Raw genomic sequence first — 22,942 nt, forward strand, 5'->3', positions numbered from 1 at the left:
CCTCTCAGATCCAGATTTGTGAATAGTGATGAATGAGGGTGGGGGGAAAACCCATGCATCAGATAGACAAAAATCAAGATAACTTCACCTCTATCTATCTCACCTCTATCTCACAGCCAACTCCCACTCAGTAAAAGACCTTGGAATACTAATATCAAATGATCTAAGTGCCAAAGCCCACTGCAACAATATCACCAAAAAGGCTTCTAGAGTTGTTAACCTGAACCCAAGCAGCTTCTGCTCTGGCAATCTCACGCTACTCACCAGAACCTACAAAACTTTTGCCAGACCCATCCGTGAATACAGTTCATCTGTCTGGAACCCATTCCACATCTCGGACATCAACACCCTTGAAAATGTCCAAAGATACTTCACCAGAAGAGCCCTTCACTCCTCCACTCGAAACAGAATACCCTACGAAAGCAGACTATCAATCCTAGGTCTAGAAAGCTTAGAACTACGTCGCCTAAAACACGATCTAAGTATTGCCCACAAGATCATATGCTGCAACGTTCTACCTGTCAATGACTATTTCAGCTTCGACCGCAACAACACAAGAGCATGCAACAGATTCAAACTTAATATTAACCGCTCCAAACTTGACTGTAAAAAATATGACTTCAGCAACCAAGTTGTCGAAGCGTGGAACTCATTACCTGACTCAGTAGTGTCAACCCCTAACCCCCAACATTTTTCCCTTAGACTATCCACGATTGACCTCTCCAGGTTCCTTAGAGGTCAGTAAGGGGCGTGCATAAGTGCACCAGTGTGCCTTCCGTCCCCTGTCCAATTGTCTCTCCTTATCTCATTTATCTTTTCTTCCTTTCAAATATGTTCTCCTATACTTTTATATCTTTTCTTCTATTCTTTTCTTTACTTATATTATTACATATCTTTCTCTTCAATGTGTATTATGTATTGGACAAAATAAATAAATAAATCTACTGAAGCACCCAAAGGTGCTTTTTTCAAGAGGCAACTGAACTTTCTGGTTTGCCTTTGAAGACGTTTCATTCCAGGGTGGATTGCTCCAACCTCTGCAACCAGGAAATCCAGTTGCCTCTTGAAAAAGAGGCACCTTTGGGGCAACCATGACCTGGATGACTGAAAATCTCCATAGACATTTACTGAAAGGCTGGCAAGTTCCCATGAATATTTCAACATAATCTGGATTTGCCCAACCGTTTAGATAAAGAAGCAAATATACATCACATGTAATACAGCCTTCTGAAAGCATTCTGCAAGACAGTCTCAAAATGGGTGAGCAGTGTGGTCGGGCAGTAAGAAAAGCAGGTAGGATGCTTGGCTGCATAGCTAGAGATATAACAAGCAGGAAGAGGGAGATTGTGATCCCCTTATATAGAGCGCTGGTGAGACCACATTTGGAATACAGTACTGTGTTCAGTTCTGGAGACCTCACCTACAAAAAGATATTGACAAAATTGAACGGGTCCAAAGACGGGCTACAAGAATGGTGGAAGGTCTTAAGCATAAAACGTATCAGGAAAGACTTCATGAACTCAATCTGTATAGTCTGGAGGACAGAAGGAAAAGGGAGGACATGATCGAAACATTTACATATGTTAAAGCAGGGGTCAGGAACCTTTTTGGCTAAGAGAGCCGTAAACGCCACATATTTTGAAATATAATTCCGCGAGAGCCGTACGTATCTCCCTTTCTCTCTTTCTTTCTCTCTCTCTTTCTCTCCCCCTCTCTTTGTCTCTTTCTATCTCTTTCTCTCCCTCCCTCTATCTTTCTCTTTTTATCTCTCTCTTTCTCTTTCTCTCTCTCTCTTTCTCCCCCTTCTCTCTGAAGTGGGGAGGGCCGGGTTGGCACCAAGGGAGCTCGAGACGGGGTGCAAAAGCAAACTACTCTGCTGGCCCAGGCCCACATCGGAAGGAAGGAAGGAAGGAATGGTAAAAGGGGCGATCAAGAGAGGAATGGGTGAATGAATGGACGGAGGGTGGGAAGGAAGGAAGGAAAGAGGGAAGGGACAGGAACAGAGGAAGGGTGCAAAGAAAGCAAGGAAAGGTGTGAAAGGGGAGAGTAAGAGAAGAAGGAGTGAAAGAAGGGAATGAGGGAGGAAACAAGGGAGGAAGGAGAAGGAAAGCAAGAAATGGAGGGAGGGAAGGAAGGAAGGAAGGAAGGAAAGAAAGAAAGAAAGGGGGAAGGGACAGGAACAGAGGAAGGAAGCAAGGAAACTTATGAAAGGGGAGAGTAAGAGAGGAAGGACTGAAGGAAGGGAGGGAGGGAAGAAGGTAGGAAGGAGAAAGAAAAGAAGAAATAGAGGAAGGGAAGGTAAAAGAGAGAAAGAAAAAGAGCAAGAAAGAAAGCAAGAAAGAGAGAAAGAAAGAATGAAAGAGAAATAAAAATAGAGAGGGGGAATGAAAGAAATGGAAGGAGGGCAGGAAGGAGAGAAAGAAAGAGAAAGAAAGAAAGCAAGAGAAAGAAAAAAGAATGAAAGAGCAAGAGAGCAAGAGAGAAAGAGAAAGAGAGAAAGAAAGAAAGAAAGAAAGAAAGAAAGAAAGAAAGAAAGGCAACTTCAAAGAAAGGCTAACTGAGCATCTCTCACTCTCTCTCTCTTTCTATCCCTCTTTCTTTCTCTCTCTTCCTTTCTATCTCTCCTCTTCCTTTCTCTCTCCTCTCTCTCTCCCTCTCTTTCTATCCTCCTTTCTCTTCCTTCCTTCTCTCCCTCCCTCCCATCCCTCCCTCCTTCCTTCCTCTCCATTTCTCTTTCCCTCCCTCTCTTTCCCTTTTCTTTCTTTTGGTCCACTTCTCTCTCTCTCCGCTTCTCCACTTGCCTCCCCCTCGCGCCTCGCCCTTCCCACCCGGCCACCCGCGCGCGCTTACCAGCAGCAGGAATTCAAGTAAGCCCAAAAGAAGCCATTGGCTCCGGGCGGCGTTCATGGCCCCCCCGAACCCCCAGCCCAGCTGGAGCTCCCTCTCGCCGCCGCCATCTCCCTGCGACTGCCTGCGGCCGCTGCAACCCCCCCCCTCCCACCGGGCCACAAAGGACATTTGCCGCCGATGCCAGTGAAGCTTCAGCTGGGCGGGGCGCTGCCGGTACTTCCCTCCTGGGGCTCCCGCTCGCAGCTGTCCCCCTGCTTCTGCTCGATGCCGCGGTTTTCGGCGCTGTCCTGCTGTGCCCCAAAGACGGAAGGCGGGAAAAAGGCGAGAAGAATGGAGCTCTCCTTCTTCCTGCCTTCCGTCTTTGGGGCCCAGCAGGACAGCGCCGAAAACCGTGGCATCGAGCAGGAGCCAGGGGATAGCTGCGAGCGGGAGCTCAGTGCTAGGAGCCCTGTCTGCGAGCCAGATACGGCCATCAAAAGAGCCATATCTGGCTCGCGAGCCATAGGTTCCCGACCCCTGTGTTAAAGGGTTAAATAAGGTTCAGGAGGGGAAGTGTTTTTAATAGGAAAGTGAACACAAGAACAAGGGGACCCAATCTGAAGTTAGTTGGGGGAAAGATCAAAAGCAACGTGAGAAAATATTATTTCACTGAAAGAGTAGTAGATCCTTGGAACAAACTTCCAGCAGACGTGGTTGGTAAATCCACAGTAACTGAATTTAAACATGCCTGCGATAAACATATATCCATTGTAAGATAAAAATACAGGAAATAGTATAAGGGCAGACTAGATGGACCATGAGGTCTTTTTCTGCCGTCAGTCTTCTATGTTTCTATGTTTCTAAGTTCTTCTGTAAATATCATATAATAGGACTTAAAAGGTTCTTACTTGATGAACAGTGAAGGCAAATGCATAATTATATACCAACTGCACATGGAATTTGGCTAGACCATTCATAAGTAATCTACTAGCAATGTCAGCTGGCCTGGCTTAATCATCAATTTTACTCTAAAGTCAATATGTGCTACAACGTGGCCAAAGGTCTTCAGTTAATAATGTTTGTCTAATTTCCAGAAATGTTGAAATATTATCAAGATGACACAACATTTATTCCGCTTCTTGCTTCTTAGTCATCATGTCTCAATGGGCTCTGTGTAGACTCAAAAATAGCTGAGCTTCTTTCTATCCATGTTTTCTATTTAAACCAGAGTGAAAATATAAGAAATGCTGTAATACGATGAGCCAATATCTTAAAGGTTCTTCCCTCTGTTGTCTCCAGCAAATCTTTTGCTGTCTCTAGGGAAGGGAAGGGTAGGGAAGGTTTGCCTATTTGCCAATGACTCTAAAGTGTGCAATAGGGTTGATATTCCTGGAGGCGTCTGTAATATGGTAAATGATTTAGCTTTACTAGATAAATGGTCAAAGCAATGGAAACTGCAGTTTAATGTTTCCAAATGTAAAATAATGCACTTGGGGAAAAGGAATCCTCAATCTGAGTAGTGTATTGGCAGTTCTGTGTTAGCAAAAACTTCAGAAGAAAGGGATTTAGGGGTAGTGATTTCTGATGGGTGAACAGTGCAGGCAGGCAGTAGGGAAAGCAAGTAGGATGATTGGCTGCATAGCTAGAGGTATAACAAGCAGGAAGAGGGAGATTATGATCCCGCTATATAGTGTGCTGGTGAGACCACATTTGGAATACTGTGTTCAGTTCTGGAGACCTCACCTACAAAAAGATATTGACAAAATTGAACGGGTCCAAAGACGGGTTACAAGAATGGTGGAAGGTCTTAAGCATAAAACGCATCAGGAAAGACTTCATGAACTCAATCTGTATTGAGTGTCTGAAATTTGTACCTGTGAATTTTTGGGAGGATTCTACCAGAGAGCCCGACAGAACAGCTTTTAGAAAATTATTTTAAATTAATTGTTAATTGGATTCAGAAGGTTTTTTTAATAAAACATTTTAAAAAAACAAAAACAAATACAGAACAACGAAAGAGATTTAAACTAAAGACAAAACATCCAAACATAAATTTGCCAACCTATTTGTTGGCATTGCAACTGCAGAAGTATTTTATATATTGTCTTTGGAGAGGGGCGGCATACAAATCTAATAAATAATAAATAATAATATTGAACTGTTGTAAGCCGCCCCAAGTCCACAGAAAGGAGTGGCATATAAATCCAATCAATCAAACAAACAAACAAACAAACAAATAATCAAATCTGGTGGTGTAAGGTATTTTATTGCGGGAGGAGGAGTGAAGGACTCTTGTGAAATAATTCTGGACACTCTCAAGTCTTCGGAGAGGGGTGGCATACAAATCTAATAAATTATTATTATTATTATTATTATTAATTATTATTTATGTCTAATATGCAATGCGGGTATATCAGACATAAAGGCCATCGTGAGTGTCCAGAAATATTCTTCTAATCTGAAAATCTCTTTCTTGTATTCTCAAAGTAAAATTGCTGGAGCTTTCCAATCGCCATCTTTTATAATTCTACAATATATTTTTTAAAGTCAAGAACCGGAAAGTATATTATTGCATCTGTAACCATACCAGACTGCTATTTTTTTTTTCTTGAGCTTGCCAATGTAGTTGCATTTTCACAAATGCCTATGCAAATTGCTGTTTATTGGTCTTACGTAACACAACCCTTGATGTATTACTCTTACAGCTAATAATATTTGCATTGAACTTAAAAACTCCTGGTAATCTATAAACTTACTTGCCTCATTGTTTGACATTACAAAACACACTGGCTAAATTAGCCAAAGTAAAGGAGTGGTTAAGATTGTTGGGTGGAGCTGGGAAAGTATAATAGTTAGCTAAAAGAGAAGTAAACTTTTTGCAATCCATATTTTGAAGGCAAACTGTTTTGCACCAAGTAGAGTAGCCTAGAAGAGGTGAAGTCGTGTATTACAAAATCAAGGACCATGAGCACTGCAGGGAAAGTAAGTAAACTATTATTTCTTTGAATGGGGATTATTTATTTCTGAGATATATCTCAGTATAGAATTGTTTCCAATGTGGTTGGCAAATTGCCTGAGACTGACCCCAAAATATTGCTGTATTTGATTTGATTTGCTTTATTGGATTTGTATGCCGCCCCTCTCCGGAGACTCGGGGCGGCTAACAACAATAATAAAAATATATACAAAATAATCCAATACTAAAAACGATTAAAAACCCATTAATATAAAAAACCAAACAGACATACAGACATACCATGCATAAAATTGTAACAGCCTAGGGGGAAAGAATATCTCAGTTCCCCCATGCCTGATGGCAGAGGTGGGTTTTAAGTAGCTTACGAAAGGCAAGAAGGGTGGGGGCAATTCTAATCTCTGCGGGGAGTTGGTTCCAGAGAGCCAGGGCTGCCACAGAGAAGGCTCTTCTCCTGGGTCCCGCCAAGCGGCATTGTTTAGTTGACGGGACCCGGAGAAGACCCACTCTATGGGACCTAACTGGTCGCTGGGATTCGTGCGGCAGAAGGCGGTCCCTGAGATAATCTGGTCCGGTGCCATGAAGGGCTTTATAGGTCATAACCAACACTTTGAATTGTGACCGGAAACTGATTGGCAACCAATGCAGACTGCGGAGTGTTGGTGTAACATGGGCATATTTGGGAAAGCCGATGATTGCTCTCGCAGCTGTATTCTGCACGATTTGAAGTTTCCGAACACTTTTCAAAGGTAGCCCCATGTAGAGAGCGTTACAGTAGTCGAGCCTTGAGGTGATGAGGGCATGAGTGACTGTGAGCAGTTACTCCCGGTCCAAATAGGGTCGCAACTGGTGCACCAGGTGAACCTGGGCGAACGCCCCCCTCTCCACAGCTGAAAGATGTTTCTCTAATGTGAGCTGTGGATCGAGGAGGACGCCCAAGTTGCGGACCCTCTCTGAGGGGGTCAATGATTCTCCCCCAGGGTAATGGATGGACAGATGGAATTGTCCTTGTGAGGCAGGACCCACAGCCACTCCGTCTTGTCTGGGTTGAGTCTGAGTTTGTTGACACCCATCCAGGCCCCAACAGCCCCCAGGCACCGGCACATCACTTCCACTGCTTCGTTGACTGGTACTCAACCTTGGCATTTTCTTGTCAATAGCACCCTGAAAAACTTTTATTGCATGTAAAACTATTTATCATCCTGGTTAATCTTCTCTGCTCTTTTTCTAGGGTCTCAACACCTTTTTTGGTCACCACACTATAAAAAAGATGTTGAGACTAGAAAAAGTGCAGAGAAGAGAAACCAGGATGGTTAGGGGACTGGAGACTAAAACATATAATGAATGGTTGCAGGAACTGGGCACAGCTATTCTAGTGAAAAGAAGGACCAAGGGAGACATGATAGCAGTCTTCCAATATTTGAGGGGCTGCCTCAGAGAGGAGAAGGTCAAGCTATTTTCCAAAGCACCTGAAGGCCAAACAAGGAATAATGGATAGAAACTGAAGAAGGGGAGATTCAACCTAGAAATAAGAAGAAATTTTGTGCCAGTGAGAACAATCAACCAACGGATCAGCTTGCCTTCGAAAGTTGTGGGAGTTTCAACACTTGAGACTTTCAAGAAGAGATTGCACTGCCATTGGTCAGAAATATCAGAAATGGAGTAGGGCAGTGATGGGTTCCTCCAGGTTCAGACCAGTTTCGCCAGAAATGGAAGCGATCTGCTGGTGATGTCATGATGATGTCACCAACCTGCTTCGATTGGTGACCTATGGGCACCGCCATCTTTTTTATGGAATGAACTTCGGGACTTTTTTTTTTCTTCTGAGCATGCCCAGAAGCCTAGTTTCCGGCGCTGTGTATGCGGTCGCCATCTTGTTTCTAGCTTTTTTTTAAAAAAAGTATTATTATTTTCTTATTTTTTTGGCACTGGGCATGTGCGCATGCGTGAAACACCTGTGCGTGCATGAGTCACACCCACATAGTGTGGAGAAAGTAGGAACTCCTTCAAAGTTGGAGTTTGAAGGATGCGACAAAATGGACAATGCAAAATTGGTATAGGTACATGGTGGACCATATTCAATTTGAAATTATGGACAAAAGGATAAATTCGGATAATGAAACTGAGTTGGGACAACTGATGGGACGGTGGGACAAGGTAAGACGATATATGACGAGCAGAATCCGAGACCAAGCTACAAGAAATAAATTGGAATCACTCTATAATATGTAAATAGATATATTGCTCTTGGGTTAAATGGACTATACAAGAAACACCCCCGATTTGGTGGTGGGGAATATGTGTGTGTTTATGTTGTGTGTAATATAAATTTGTTAAAAATTAATTTAATTTTTTTTTTAAAAAGAGAGAAAGTAGGAATTCACCCCTGGCATAATGTCTCCTTCTTGGGGGAGGGAGTGGAGGTCGGACTAGATGACTTACAAGGAGGGGTGAGCTACTGCCCGGACGGGGAGGGGACGGATGCAGTGGAGTAGCGAAAATGGAGCTCCACCCCAGAGCACCCAATTTGCACTGAAAGATATTGAAAGAAAATGCAGGGCGTCCTGCGCAAGCCACGCCCACAGTGTGGAAGTAAAAGTTTTGCTAGCCTTTCACTGCCTACAAGTTCCTTCCAACTCTGTTAATCTGTAAATCTGTAATTCCAAAAGTTCATTCCGTCCACAGCACAGAGGTAGTGTTGGAGGTGAGAGACTGTTGAACAAACACAAATCTCACATGCTAATTTAAATTTGGTGGACTTAAGCTCAGTCCTTCGGTTCCTGGCTTTTCTTTTTAAAATAAATCAATCCATTCTAAATAATAATAATAATAATAATAATAATAATAATAATAATAATAATAATAATATATTAGATTTGTATGCCGCCCCCTCTCCGAGGACTCGGAGCGGCTCACAACAAGTAAAACATCATATGGCATTGGACCAGAATACCTCCGGAACTGCCCAGTACCGCACAAATTCCAGTGACCGATAAGGTCCCACAGAGTTGGCCTTTTCTGGGTCCCGTTGACTAAACAATGTCGTTTGGTGGGCCCCGGGGGAAGAGCCTTCTCTGTGGCGGCCCCGTCCCTCTGGAATCAACTCCCCCCCGGAGATTAGAACTGCCCCCACCCTCCTTGTCTTTCGTAAATTACTCAAGACCCACCTATATCGCCAGGCATGTGGGAACTGAGACACCTCCCCCAGGCTTATTATATTTCATGTTTGATGTGTATGTGCTGTATGGTTTTAAACGATGGGGTTTTATATGTTTTTCCTCTTTTATTATTAGATTTGTTCCACTGTAACATTTTTTTATTATTGTTGTGAGCCACCCCAAGTCTTCGGAGAGGGGCGTCATACAAATCTAATAAATTATTATTATTATTATTATTATTATTATTATTATTATTATTATTATTATATACAAATCCAATGTTAAAACAGTTTTAAAAATCCCTATTAAAAACAATCATACAACCCAAACACACCATACATAAAATCAAGACAGCTAAGGATATATCAATTCCTCCATGCCTGGCAACATAGATGAGTTTTCAAAAGTTTGCGAAAGGCAAGGAGGGTGGGGGCAGTCCTAATCTCTGTGGGGAGCTGATTCCAGAGGGCCCGGGCCACCACAGAGAAGGCTCTTCCCCTGGGTACCGCCAGACGGTATTGTTTCGTTGATGGGACCCGGGGAAGGCCAACTCTGTGAGACCTAATCGGTCCCTGGGATTTTCTGATAGAGAACATGTTTTGTCCTTTGTGTAACATCAATTATTTAAAAAGTGCTATCATGAGTGCCCCTAACACTTTTTTCCTCAAATAAATATTTTAGTTCTTTTAACTATTTCATTCCTATCATCTAAGGCAGTGATTTTCAACCTTTCTTGAGCCGCGGCACATTTTTTACATTTACAAAATCCTGGGGCACACCACCAACCAAAATGACACAAAATGACACCCTAAGACACTCTCCTCTCTTTTTCCATCCCTGTCTCCTCCCCACCCTTGTGTGTATGTGTGTGTGTATACACACTCTTGAACCATTTGCAAAAACAGGTGAGGGCTGGGTTTTTTCTCTCTTATTCTTTGGGTGCTTTTTATCATATGCTTTAAATCAAGAGTCACTTCTCTCTCTCTCTTTTGTTTCTCTCTCTTTCCTCTCATTCTCTGTCTCAATCATTTTCTCATTTCTCTTTTTTTCCTCCCCTTTTTGCTCATTTCTCTCTCTCTCTCTCCCTTCCTCTCCTTTTCTCTCTCTCTCTCTTGCTTTCTTTCTCTCTCTTGCCTTCTTTCTCTCTCACTCTTGCTTTCTCTCTCTCTCTTTTCTTTCTCTCTTGCTTTCTTTTTCTCTCTCACTCTCTTTCTCTCTCTCTTTCTTTCTTTCTCTCTATCTTTCTCACTCTCACTCTCTCAGCAAAAAGTTGCGAGACCGGAACCTGAGCTTCCTTCTTCGCGGCACACCTGACCATGTCTCGCGGCACACTAGTGTGCCACGGCACACTGGTTGAAAAACACTGATCTAAGGAATTAAACAAGAAACATTTCAATGGCTTGCCAACAGATGGAACAGGAAAGAAATTCAGGAACTACAAAATGTTAACATGGATTATCTGTAGGAAAAGGGGTTGTAAGAGAAAGAACTTGGTGGATCAAAACTGAGCTCGACAAGGAAGGAAGGAATTTTGGGTGCCAGAAGAGTAGGCTTTCCTATAAATGCTTGATTACTCAATGAATTAATGAGTGTCTTCTCTTAGAATAAACTATCTCTTACTTCCATTTTCTTAGGTAATCAAATGTAAGGCAGCAGTAATCTGGAAACCTAAAGAACCATTTAGTATTGTGGAAATAGAAGTAGCTCCACCAAAAGCACGTGAAGTTCGCATCAAGGTAAGGGAAATGAACCAAAATCCATGTTAATGCAAGTTATTCTTATCTATACGCCAGTGTTTCCCAACCTTGACAACTTGAAGATACAGTGATACCTCGTCTTACAAACGCCTCGTCATACGAACTTTTCGAGATACAAACCCGGGGTTTAAGATTTTTTTGCCTCTTCTTACAAACTATTTTCACCTTACAAACCCACCGCCGCCACTGGGATGCCCCACCTCCGGACTTCCGTTGCCAGCGAAGCACTCATTTTTGTGCTGCTGGGATTCTCCTGAGGCTCCCCTCCATGGGAAACCCCACCTCCGGACTTCTGTTGCCAGCGAAGCACTCGTTTTTGCGATGCTGGGATTCCCCTGCTGGGATTCTCCTGCAGCATCGCAAAAACACAGAAGTCCGGAGGTGGGGTTTCCCATGGAGGGGAGCATCAGGGGAATCCCAGCAGCGCAAAAATGGGCACTTCGGCTGGCAAAAGGGGTGAATTTTGGCCTTGCACGCATTCATCGCTTTTCCATTGATTCCTATGGGAAACACTGTTTCATCTTACAAACTTTTCACCTTAAGAACCTCGTCTCTGAACCAATTAAGTTTGTAAGACAAGGTATCACTGTATTTGGACTTCGCTGGCTGGTTGAAGGATCACATTACTATAAGTTTAAGTTTATGCCTAAAATAATGTACTCCAATGAGTTATCATCTGCCTTTATTCTAGATTTTGGCTTCTGGAATCTGTGGCTCAGATTCCCACGTTTTAAGAGGTGCAGTAAAGACAAAATTACCTATTATTCTCGGACATGAAGCAGTTGGCGTGGTTGAGAGTGTGGGGGAAGGTATTACCAGTATGAAACCAGGTATGGAAATTGAATGCAAAAGCTTTCCCAGTAGGTAAAATCAATGAGATAATTAACCACTAGATATTGAACAGGTCCAAAGATGGGCTACAAGAATGGTGGAAGGTCTTAAGCATAAAACGTATCAGGAAAGACTTCATGAACTCAATCTGTATAGTCTGGAGGACAGAATACGTTAAAGGGTTAAATAAGGTTCAGGAGGGAAGTGTTTTTAATAGGAAAGTGAACATAAGAACAAGGAGATACAATCTGAAGTTAGTTGGGGAAAGATCAAAAGCAACATGAGAAAATATTATTTTACTGAAAGAGTAGTAGATGCTTGGAACAAACTTCCAGCAGACATGATTGGTAAATCCACAGTAACTGAATTTAAACATGCCTGGGATGAACATATATCCATCCTAAGATAAAATACAGGAAATCGTATAAGGGCAGACTAGATGGACCATGAGGTCTTCTATGTTTCTATGTGAATGAAAATTACATACAGGTAGGCTTCAACTTACAACCATTTGTTCAGTGACCCCAAAGATGAGATCAGTTAGATCAGTTCAGAGGCGGCGCAGCTGTAAATTGTCTAATTTCAGTATTTCAAGTCGGGCGGAGTAAGGTATTTTGTTGCGAGATGAGGAGTGTAGGATTCTTTATTTTATTTATTTTTATTTATTTTGTCCAATACACAATGAGGGTTTTAGGGTTATATGTCACATGTTTAAGCTGAATTTGAAAATTAAGGGAGACTAGGATAGATCTATTTCGGCCTTATTTTGGCCTCATCAGCTAGCCATACCCACTGGGACTTGAACCTGCAACCTTTGCCTTGTAAGGCAGAGAATTATCCTCTAGGCTACAGTATCCAATCCTTTCAGCTCTGTACCAGGGAAGGGTTACATTTTGTGTCGAATCACCCTGGTATATTGAAGGAACATCACAGCTCCTTTTTTGCCTCTCGGCCCAACCCAGGGCCATTTCCAAGGCAGTTAATTTTATTGATAGCCGACAATTTTATCTGTATGTGTCACATGTTTAAGCTGAATTTGAAAATTAAAGGAAGCCTAGGATAGATCTATTTCGGCCTTATTTTGGCCTCATCAGCTAGCCATACCCACTGGGACTTGAACCTGCAACCTTTGCCTTGTAAGGCAGAGAATTATCCTCTAGGCTACAGTATCCAATCCTTTCAGCTCTGTACCAGGGAAGGGTTACATTTTGTGTCGAATCACCCTGGTATATTGAAGGAACATCACAGCTCCTTTTTTGCCTCTCGGCCCAACCCAGGGCCATTTCCAAGGCAGTTAATTTTATTGATAGCCGACAATTCTATCTGTATGTGTCACATGTTTAAGCTGAATTTGAAAATTAAGGGAGACTAGGATAGATCTATTTCGGCCTTATTTTGGCCTCATCAGCTAGCCATACCCACTGGGACTTGAACCTGCAACCTTTGCCTTATAAGACAGAGAATTATCCTCTAGGCTACAGTATCCAATCCTTTCAGCTCTGTACCAGGGAAGGGTTACATTTTGTGTCGAATCACCCTGGTATATATATATATATATATATATATATATATACACACACACACACACACACACACACATAGTAAAATACATGATGAAGCTTATGGAGGATATACTCATAGTAAAATATATCTAAGAAAGAATAGAAAAGAAGATATAGTCATAGAACATATCAATGAAAGAATAGAAGAAGAGATATAGGAATAGAAGAAAGGAATAGGAGATATAGGAGAGCAATAGGACAGGGGATGGAAGGCACTCTAGTGCACTTGTACTCGCCAGTTACTGACCTCTTAGGAATCTGGATAGGTCAACCGTAGATAATCTAAGGGTAAAGTGTTGGGAGTTTGGGGATGACACTATGGAGTCCGGTAATGAGTTCCATGCTTCGACAACTCGTTTACTGAAGTTGAAATTGGATTGTAGTTATCGACAAGAGAGGGGTCTCCTTTTTTGAAGATGGGGATGACTCTCCTTGTGAAATATTTATTGTTCTGTCGGGCTCTATGTTAGACTCCTCCCAAAAATTCACAGGTACAAATTTCAGACACACACACGTTTGAAAATTCAAAACAATGTTCTTTATAATGAAAATTCACTTAAACCAAGCCCTCTTTTGGTATAGCAAAGAGCACTCGTCTCCAAACAAACCGGTAATTTGTACAAGTCCCTTATCAGTTCTGTGATACTTAGCTTGCAGCTGTGAGGCAATTCACAGTCCTTCTTCTTTCACAAATTGAAACACACTTTGACCTGGTTTAGTTTCAAAGTGGTGGAAAATCAGCACACAAAAGGTCAAAGTCAGTAAAGCAGGCACGAAACACAAGGATCAGATAATCCTCCACAATGGCCAAACCCACAGGCTGCTCTTTATAGCAGCCTCACTTATTACCACAGCCCCACCCAACCACAGGTGGCCTCATTTTCTTTGATAATAATCTCTCAGTTGTTGCTGCCTATGCATCGCTCTCCGCATGCGTGGCTGTATCATTAACTCTTGTTCCAAATACAAGGAGGAGCTAGATAATTGATCTCCTTCTGAGCTGTCTTCCCCACTCTCCTCCTCCCTGTCACTCATGTCCTCTTGCTCAGAGGAGCATTCATCAGCAGATTCCACCGGGGGCAAAACAGGCCTGCAGCATGTGGATGTCTCCCCCACATCCACAGTCCTTGGGGCAGGAGCTGGGCCAGAGCTAACCACAACAATTTATATTGACTCTTTTGCTGGTAAAATCCTGCCAACTATTGTGCTGGTAAAATCCTGCCACTAAGCCGCCTGAAAGTTTCAAGCCCATTGATGATCTTTTTTCTCATTCTCAGGAGACCAAGTCATTCCGATCTTTCTCCCCCAATGTGGCAAATGTAGTACTTGTCTGCATCCCACAGGTAACCTCTGCAAGATAGATCGGTGAGTTTACACTCTGACTTGGGGCACGACTGTACTTTCATGTCTTGGCTGAAAACTCCGATAATTCTGATTTCCCCTGCCATGTTTTTGAACCTTCCCAGAGGGTCTGGATTAATGGAGGATGGCACAAGTAGATTCACTTACCAAGGAAAACCACTGCACAATTTTGTTGGCACCAGCACTTTTACAGAATATACGGTGGTGCACGAGGATTCGGTGGTCAAAATCGATGCTGCAGCCGGACCGCCTGAAAAAGTGTGCCTTATCAGCTGTGGGTTTTCTACTGGCTATGGTGCTGCCATAAAGGCTGCAAAGGTAAGCTTCTGATATCTTCATGTTATAGGTCAGGATAGTGGTTCTGAACCTTTTCTTCAACACAGACCCGCTTTAAGTAACTTTTGTGGTCATGGACCTCCAAGGCTTCTCCAGATTTAAATCATAACGTTTTTTTCAAGCCTTCACAGATCCTCTGGGATGGCATCACATGTTCCCAGAGGTCTGTGGTTCACAGTTAAAGAACCATTGTTCTAGGGCAGTGATAGGGAACCTATATCATTCATTCATTTATTCATTTCATTTATTCATTTGTTCAATACACAATACATATGGAAGAGAATAGACATGAAGTAATATATATAAAGATAATATGTAAAAATAGAGGAGAAACATAGAAGACTGACGGCAGCAAAAGACCTCATGGTCCATCTAGTCTGCCCTTATACTATTTCCTGTATTTTATCTTACAATGGATATACTGTATGTTTATCCCAGGCATGTTTAAATTCGGTTACTGTGGATTTACCAACCACGTCTGCTGGAAGTTTGTTCCAAGGATCTAATACTCTTTCAGTAAAATAATATTTTCTCATGTTGCCTTTGATCTTTCCCCCAACTAACTTCAGATTGTGTCCCCTTGTTCTTGTGTTCACTTTCCTGTTAAAAACACTTCCCTCCTGAACCCTATTTAACCCTTTAACATATTTAAATGTTTCGATCATGTCCCCCCTTTTCCTTCTGTCTTCCAGACTATACCGGAAAAGGGGGGACATGATCGAAACATTTAAATATGTTAAAGGGTTAAATAGGGTTCAGGAGGGAAGTGTTTTTAACAGGAAAGTGAACACAAGAAGATATATGAAAGGAAGAAAATATATATGAGATATGAGATAAAGGAGAGACAATTGGACAGGGGACAAAAGGCACACTAGTGCACTGATGTACGCCGCTTACTGACCTCTTAGGAACCTGGAGAGGTCAATTGTGGTTAGTCTAAGGGAGAAATGTTGGGGGTTAGGGGTTGACACTATTGAGTCCGGTAATGATTTCCAGCACCTGATGAAAAAAAAGATTCACCATCACTGTTCCAGGACATGTCACATAGGAAGCTATAGTGCCATATATCTGCTCATTTTAATCCCATGATGGAATTAAGACATTTGTAGACGGTAAAATAAAATGTTGGTGGCTGCAGGTCAGTGAACACTTATTTTAAAAGTATATTACCTGCCAGACCAAGTTGAAAGTTAGAAGAGATCATTTTCGGGAGATTAGAGATATTGGTGGAAAGCAATTTGTCTAATTAGCCTTGTAGAAAGTAGATATTTATATGTTGCAAGCTGCTCTGAGTCCTTGGAGAGAGGCGGCATATAAGTCCAGATAAATGAATGAATGAATAAATAAATAAATAAATAAATTGACCATTTTCTCTGTTGGCAACTGCAATTCACATAGAAATATTGGGAATAAGGTTCTGCTCTATAAAACAACAATACAGGGCGTTGTAGAATGTATTTTTTTAATGATTGGTTTTTAAAAACTTAGCTTTTTAAAAATTATTTTAAATTAATTATTTTGTTAATTGGATTCAGAAGTATTTTATATATTGTATTTTTTTATTGAACTGTTGTAAGCTGCCCCAAGTCCACGGAGAGGGGGTGGCATATAAATCCAATAAATGAATGAATGAATGAATAAAGGAAGGAAGGAAGGAAGGAAAGAAGGAAAGAAGGAAGGAAAGAAGGAAAGAAGGAATTGAGATTGAGAAAGGGAAGGAAGGAAGGAAGGAAAGAAGGAAGGAATTGAGATTGAGAAAGGGAAGGAAGGAAGGAAGGAATTGAGATTGAGAAAGGGAAGGAAGGAAGGAATTAACTAACAAACAAATAAATAAATAAGTAAATAAATAAGTAAATAAATAAGTAAATAAATAAGTAAGTAAGTAAGTAAGTAAGTAAGTAAATAAATAAATAAATAAATAAATAAATATTTGTGACTGGTCACATTTTATCACAGCCATTCAATGAATGTGCAATTCTTTCCCTGGTATCCATTTTCTGATCATACACATGAGATGCTCTCAAAATTGCATGTTGGTCCATATCTTTGGACCAAAAGAGATTCATTAACTCTGCTATTATATAACCATAATGCTCCAATTTTTTTGTATGCCAACAAAGGTGCGGCCTGGTTCTACCTGTGCCGTTTTTGGACTCGGAGGAGTTGGTCTCTCAACGGTCATGGGCTGCAAGGAAGCTGGCGCTTCCCGAATCATTGGAATCGATATCAACAAGGACAAATTCCCCAAGGCTAAAGAAATTGGTGTCACAGACTGTATCAATCCCAAGGATTTCCAGAAACCCATCAATGAAGTGATCTTTGACATGACTGGAGGGGACGGAGTAGAATATTCCTTTGAAGCCATTGGAAAATCTGAAACCATGGTATGTGCATTATTTATATTTTATTATTTTATTTATTTTATTTTATTTTATTGTTTTATTTTATTGTTTTATTTATTTTATTTTATTTTATTTTATTTTATTTTATTTTATTTTATTTTATTTTATTTTATTTTATTTTATTTTATTTTATTTTATTTTATTTTATTTTATTTTATTTTATTTTATTTTATTTTATTTTATTTTATTTTATTTTATTTTATTTTATTTTATTTTATTTTATTTTATTTTATTTTATTTTATTTTATTTTATTTTATTTTATTTTATTTTATTTTATTTTATTTTATTTTATTTTATTTTATTTTATTTATTAGATTTGTATGCCGCCCCTCCCCGTAGACTCGGGGCGGCTCACAGCATACAATAAGACAATTCATAACAAATCTAATAAATTTAAAAAACATTTTAAAAAACCCATTATTAAACCAGTCATACACACAGTCACACCATACATAAATTATATAGGCTCGGGGGAGGGAGGGGGAATGCCTCAATTCCCCCATGCCTGACAGCAGAGGTGAGTTTTAAGGAGTTTATGGAAGGCAAGGAGGGTGGGGCCAGTTCTAATCTCCGGGGGGAGCTGGTTCCAGAGGGTCAGGAAGGTAGTACATTAAGGTAGTACCGCAATAGAAGTACCAAAAGGGACATGTTATCTTTTACTAAAAGCCAACATCGCGGGGTGGCGCAGCAGGTAGAGTGCAGTACTGCAGGCCACTGAAGCTGACTGCAGATCTGTAGGTCAGAAGCTCAAATCTCATCACCTGCTCAAGGTCGACTCAGCCTTCCATCCTTCCGAGGTGGGTAAAATGAGGACCCGGATTGTGGGGGGCAATAGGCTGGCTCTGTTAAAATGTGCTATTGCTAACATGTTGTAAACCGCCGAAAAACCCCACCCAGAGCCTCTGTGTGAGCCAAAAATTAACTGGCCAGCATACACATGCATGTTGCAGCTGAGCTAGAGCAATGGCTTATGTGCCAGCAGATATGGCTCCGCGTGCCACCTGTGGCAGCCGTGCCATAGATTCGCCATCACTGCTTTAGAACATTAAAATCATTCATTCACATTTAAACAACAAACATACATCACACTCATTGGCCAGAAACTAGGGTCCAGTGACCCCAAGCCTGGCAGCATAGATAGGTTTATTTTATTTTATTTTATTTATTTATTTATTTGTTTGTTTATTTATTTATTTATTTATTTATTTATTTAATTGGATTTGTATGCTGCCCCTCTCCGTAGACTCGGGGCGGCTAACAACAGTAATAAAAACAGCATTTATTTATTTATTTATTTATTTATTTATTTATTATTTAGATTTGTATGCTGCCCCTCTCCGCAGACTCGGGGCGGCTCACAACAAAATAAAACAATTCATGACAAATCTAAATTATAGTTTAAAATATTTTAAAAATCCCATTTACTAAGCAAACATACATACAAACATACCATGCATAAATTGTATATGCCCGGGGGAGATGCCTCAGTTCCCCCATACCTGATGGCAAAGGTGGGTTTTAAGGAGCTTACGAAAGGCAAGGAGAGTAGGGGCAGTTCTAATCTCTGGGGGGAGTTGGTTCCAGAGGGCCGGGGCCGCCACAGAGAAGGCTCTTCCCCTGGGTCCCGCCAAGCGACATTGTTTAGTTGACGGGACCCGGAGAAGACCCACTCTGTGGGACCTAACTGGTCGCTGGGATTCGTGCGGCAGAAGGCAGTCTGGCTGGAACTCACTACCTGACTCTGGTTTCGTCACCAAACCCCCAAAACTTTACCCTTAGACCATCCACTGTTGACCTCACCCAATTCCTGAGAGGTCAGTAAGGGGCGTGCATAAGTGCACCAGCGTGCCTGCTATCCTTGTCCAATTGTTCCCTCTTATCAGTACCTACCTTATGTATATAAACAATGTTATATCTAACTATCTTACGAATACGTATTGGACAAAATAAAATAAATAATTGTAGTTGGAGTGGTAAACATTGACTTTTGTTTGATTCACATATATGTCTTTGGGTTGACTGTAGCTGGCTGCCTTGAATTCCTGCCAATTAAATTATGGAAAGTGCTTCATTGTGGGAGTACCCGCTACGGATTCTGAGGTTACGTTTTCTCCAGGACTTCTCTTCTCGGGTCGCACTTGGAAAGGAACTCTATTTGGAGGTAGGCACCCTATTTGGCTATTAATACATTCTCTCTCTCTTTTGTACCCTATATCTCAGGGACCGCCTTCTGCCACACGAATCCCAGCGACCAGTTAGGTCTCACAGAGTGGGTCTTCTCCGGGTCCCGTCAACCAAACAATGTCGCTTGGCGGGGCCCAGAGGAAGAGCCTTCTCTGTGGCGACCCCAACTCTCTGGAACCAACTCCCCCCAGAGATTAGAATTGTCCCCACCTTCCATGCCTTTCATAAGCTCCTTAAAACCCACCTCTGCCGCCAGGCATGGGGGAACTAAGATACACTCTCCCCCTAGGCCTTCACAATTTTATGTATGGTATGTTTGTATGTATGATTGGTTTTTATATAATGGGTTTTTAACTGTTTTTTAGTATTGGATTTTGTTGTACTGTTTTACTGCTGTTGTTAGCCGCCCTGAGTCTGCGGAGAGGGGCGGCATAGAAATCTAATAAATAATAATAATAATAATAATAATAATAATAATAATAATAATACCAATGATTTTCAACCTTTTTTGAGCTGCGACACATTTTTTACATTTGCAAAATCCTGGGGCACACCATCAACCAAAATGACACTCTAACACAGTACATATTATACATATATTTAATAATATATCACCCTCTGTGGGGGCCTCTTATAAAAGAAAAAGGTCAAATATCTATATACACCATCAGGATAGACATAACCAGCTGAGGCTGAGGTTTCATCTAGTGGTGGCAACATTTACCTCCAGTCCTGAGCAGGATTAGAAATCGGGACCACGGGGAGGAGTAGCAGCTTCAATTACTCGCCGCGGTCACACAATGACAAGTGCGTGGTATTTTTTCTGTTGTTGTGAGCCGCCCCGAGTCTTCCGAGAGGGGCGGCACACAAATCTAATAAATAAATAAATAAAATAAATCTCCTGCATTATATAAATGCAAACTGTACTAAGAGGCAGAGAAGAATTCCATAAGAAATAGAGTTCTCAAACTCCTTATGAAACCATATGGTTGTTCTAGTGGTGCTATTTACTTATTCATCTTGACCAATTTAATATTCTCCAGAAATGCTAGATTTGAATACCAGCATTTCTCAGACAACGTAATCTTTAAAGTCCAACTTTTATGGAAAACACTAGGTCAAGGAGGTTTGGTTTTCAATGATGATCCAGTAATCTTTACAAAGGACATGATAATATTATAGATTCCCTATTACTTTCCTCAATGCATAGAAACAATATCGCCAAAAAAGCTTCTAGAGTTGTTAACCTGATCCTACGCAGCTTCTGCTCAGGCAATCTCACACTACTCACAAGAGCCTACAAAACTTTTGCCAGACCCATCCTAGACTACTGCTCATCTGTCTGGAACCCATACCACATCTCAGACATCAACACCCTTGAAAATGTCCAAAGATATTTCACCAGAAGAGCCCTTCACTCCTCCACTCGGAACAGAATACCCTACGAAAATAGACTAACAATCCTGGGCCTAGGAAGCCTAGAACTACGGCGCCTAAAACACGATTTGAGTATTGCCCACAAGATCATATGCTGCAACGTCCTACCGGTCAATGACTACTTCAGCTTCAACCGCAATAACACAAGAGCACGCAACAGATTCAAACTTAATACGAACCGCTCCAAACTTGACTGTAAAAAATATGATTTCAACAATTGAGTTGTCAAAGCGTGGAACTCTTTACCGGACTCAATTGTGTCAACTCCTAACCCCCAACACTTCTCCCTTAGACTCTCCACGATTGACCTCTCCAGGTTCCTAAGAGGCCAGCCAGTAAGGGGCGTACATAAGTGCACTGGTGTGCCTTTCGTCCCCTGTCCAATTGTCTTTCCTTTCTTTCACCTATCTTATATATTCTCTTCCTTTCATATATCCTCTCCTCTAAGTTCACTTTCACCCTCATTTATATTATCACATGTCTATTTTTCTTCCTATGTATTTGTGTATTGGACAAATGAATAAAATAAAATAAAAAATAAAATAAAAGAGCTTTAGAATGAGTTGGTTGCTACTCCTTGCCCTGTGAGAACCAGGATTTCAAGAATGGGGAATAGATGGGATCTTAGAAATTTGAACAGAGCCCATAGATTATCCAATACAGAAAAAAGTCTGTAATTTATACTATAAATCCTTCAATAGATAGCAAACATCTCAGCTCTGGGATCAGCAGATCATCTGATAACACATGACACCTAGTCTGATCTTATTAGGAGTTATTGCTTCAAGAAAAGCTATAGAAGTACATTTTAAATGACCCCTGTAAAATTAATGCAGTATCTTTATATCCCTATATACTTTCAGACTGGAAAAGTAAAGATACGGTTCCTCTGTTGGTTTCGGATTTCATGAACAAAAGATTTAACCTAGATCCATTAATTACTCACATTTTACCCTTTGAGAAAATCAACGAAGGTTTTGATTTGCTTCACTCCGGAAAAAGGTAAGACTTTAAAAAAATAGCTTATAATGAATAAATATGGTCCAAAAGATAATGAACTGCATTAATTTATGCACATAATTAAAAGTTAAAATTCATATTAAGGAATTGTTCAAATTTTGCCAACAGAAGCTTTGCAAAATAGCTCCATGCCTTGAGTTTCATGCCTAAATTCTAGAAAGAAGAAAACTGTACTAAGAAAACTTGGAGAAAATATTACTTTGTTAAGTTGTACAGTTGGGGCGATGTAACAGAGGTGATCGCGTTGTTGTGACTGTATCTTGAATTTTTAATTACACTGCAGAACCCCCAATTTCTTATAAAAACTAGATTAAGGCTAAGGTTTTTAAATACTTGCCATTTTATACTGAGAGGTTTATTGCGTTGCCATTGTAATTATATTAGCTATTCTGAAAAGTTTGGCTAAAGATGATGAATGGTATGTATTTCAGTTCATTATTAATGAATAAAAACACCAACAAGGTGGTAATTAGCTGAAATCAATGCTGATAACTATTGAAAAGATTAAGAAATTTCACAGGAAAAACTAAGGCTTTCACATATTTGTGTGAACATTTGGCCCACCAAATTATTGTTGACAGCCCATTGTTCTCAGGACAAAAAAGCTGAGTAGCCTCATTTGCAAAATACAGATTTATCTGTGTCATCAATTCTTCCACAGAAATAATGGCATGTAAAAAAAGATTTATTTTGGCAGTTTTCATCCATTTCCTGTTTGTTTCACCCTCTCTTTAATCTGCCTTGAAAGTTCTTATAGTATTAATCTATTGTTATTATTGCTGGGCTTACTAAGGTCTACGGAGAGGGGCGGCATGCAAATCTAATAAATAATAATAATAATAAATAAAATGTCTTGGATTTTCTAAGAAAAGAAAGAACTACATTTAAATATAAACTGTTTTCTGACGTTTCAGCATCCGCTGCGTCCTGACGTTTTAAAGCTCCTGGTTCGGAAGAAAAATAGGAAAACAAATCATCATTTCTGTCTCTGAAATCCACCAGAAATACATTGTGCAGCATATATGCTTCAATAAACCAGTTAACAGAAACGGAATTATTTTTCTTTCTATCTCTTTTCTCCCCTTTCTG

The 22,942-nt window shown here is 40.7% G+C and overlaps 1 protein-coding gene across 1 annotated transcript; it reads left to right on the forward strand.

Annotated features, from left to right (window-relative positions):
* The first annotated feature begins 5,655 nt into the window (after positions 1-5,655).
* Positions 5,656-22,902, forward strand: LOC139170578 (alcohol dehydrogenase 1B-like). Its single transcript, XM_070757993.1, has 9 exons — positions 5,656-5,811; positions 10,596-10,697; positions 11,410-11,548; positions 14,389-14,476; positions 14,578-14,791; positions 16,930-17,193; positions 19,238-19,373; positions 21,697-21,835; positions 22,768-22,902. The coding sequence occupies exons 1-9, from the start codon at positions 5,794-5,796 to the stop codon at positions 22,790-22,792; spliced, it is 1,125 nt and encodes a 374-aa protein (XP_070614094.1). The 5' UTR covers positions 5,656-5,793; the 3' UTR covers positions 22,793-22,902.
* Positions 22,903-22,942: the final 40 nt, after the last annotated feature.

Source organism: Erythrolamprus reginae, chromosome 7, assembly GCF_031021105.1.
Source record: "Erythrolamprus reginae isolate rEryReg1 chromosome 7, rEryReg1.hap1, whole genome shotgun sequence".
In the NCBI taxonomy this organism is placed as follows: domain Eukaryota; kingdom Metazoa; phylum Chordata; class Lepidosauria; order Squamata; family Dipsadidae; genus Erythrolamprus; species Erythrolamprus reginae.

Excerpts from the sequence above, each read along its gene's own strand:
- LOC139170578 (XM_070757993.1), top strand. Across the intron at positions 11,549-14,388 it reads TATTACCAGTATGAAACCAG|GAGACCAAGTCATTCCGATC; the intron begins GTATGGAAATTG and ends TCTCATTCTCAG. Across the intron at positions 14,792-16,929 it reads CTGCCATAAAGGCTGCAAAG|GTGCGGCCTGGTTCTACCTG; the intron begins GTAAGCTTCTGA and ends ATGCCAACAAAG.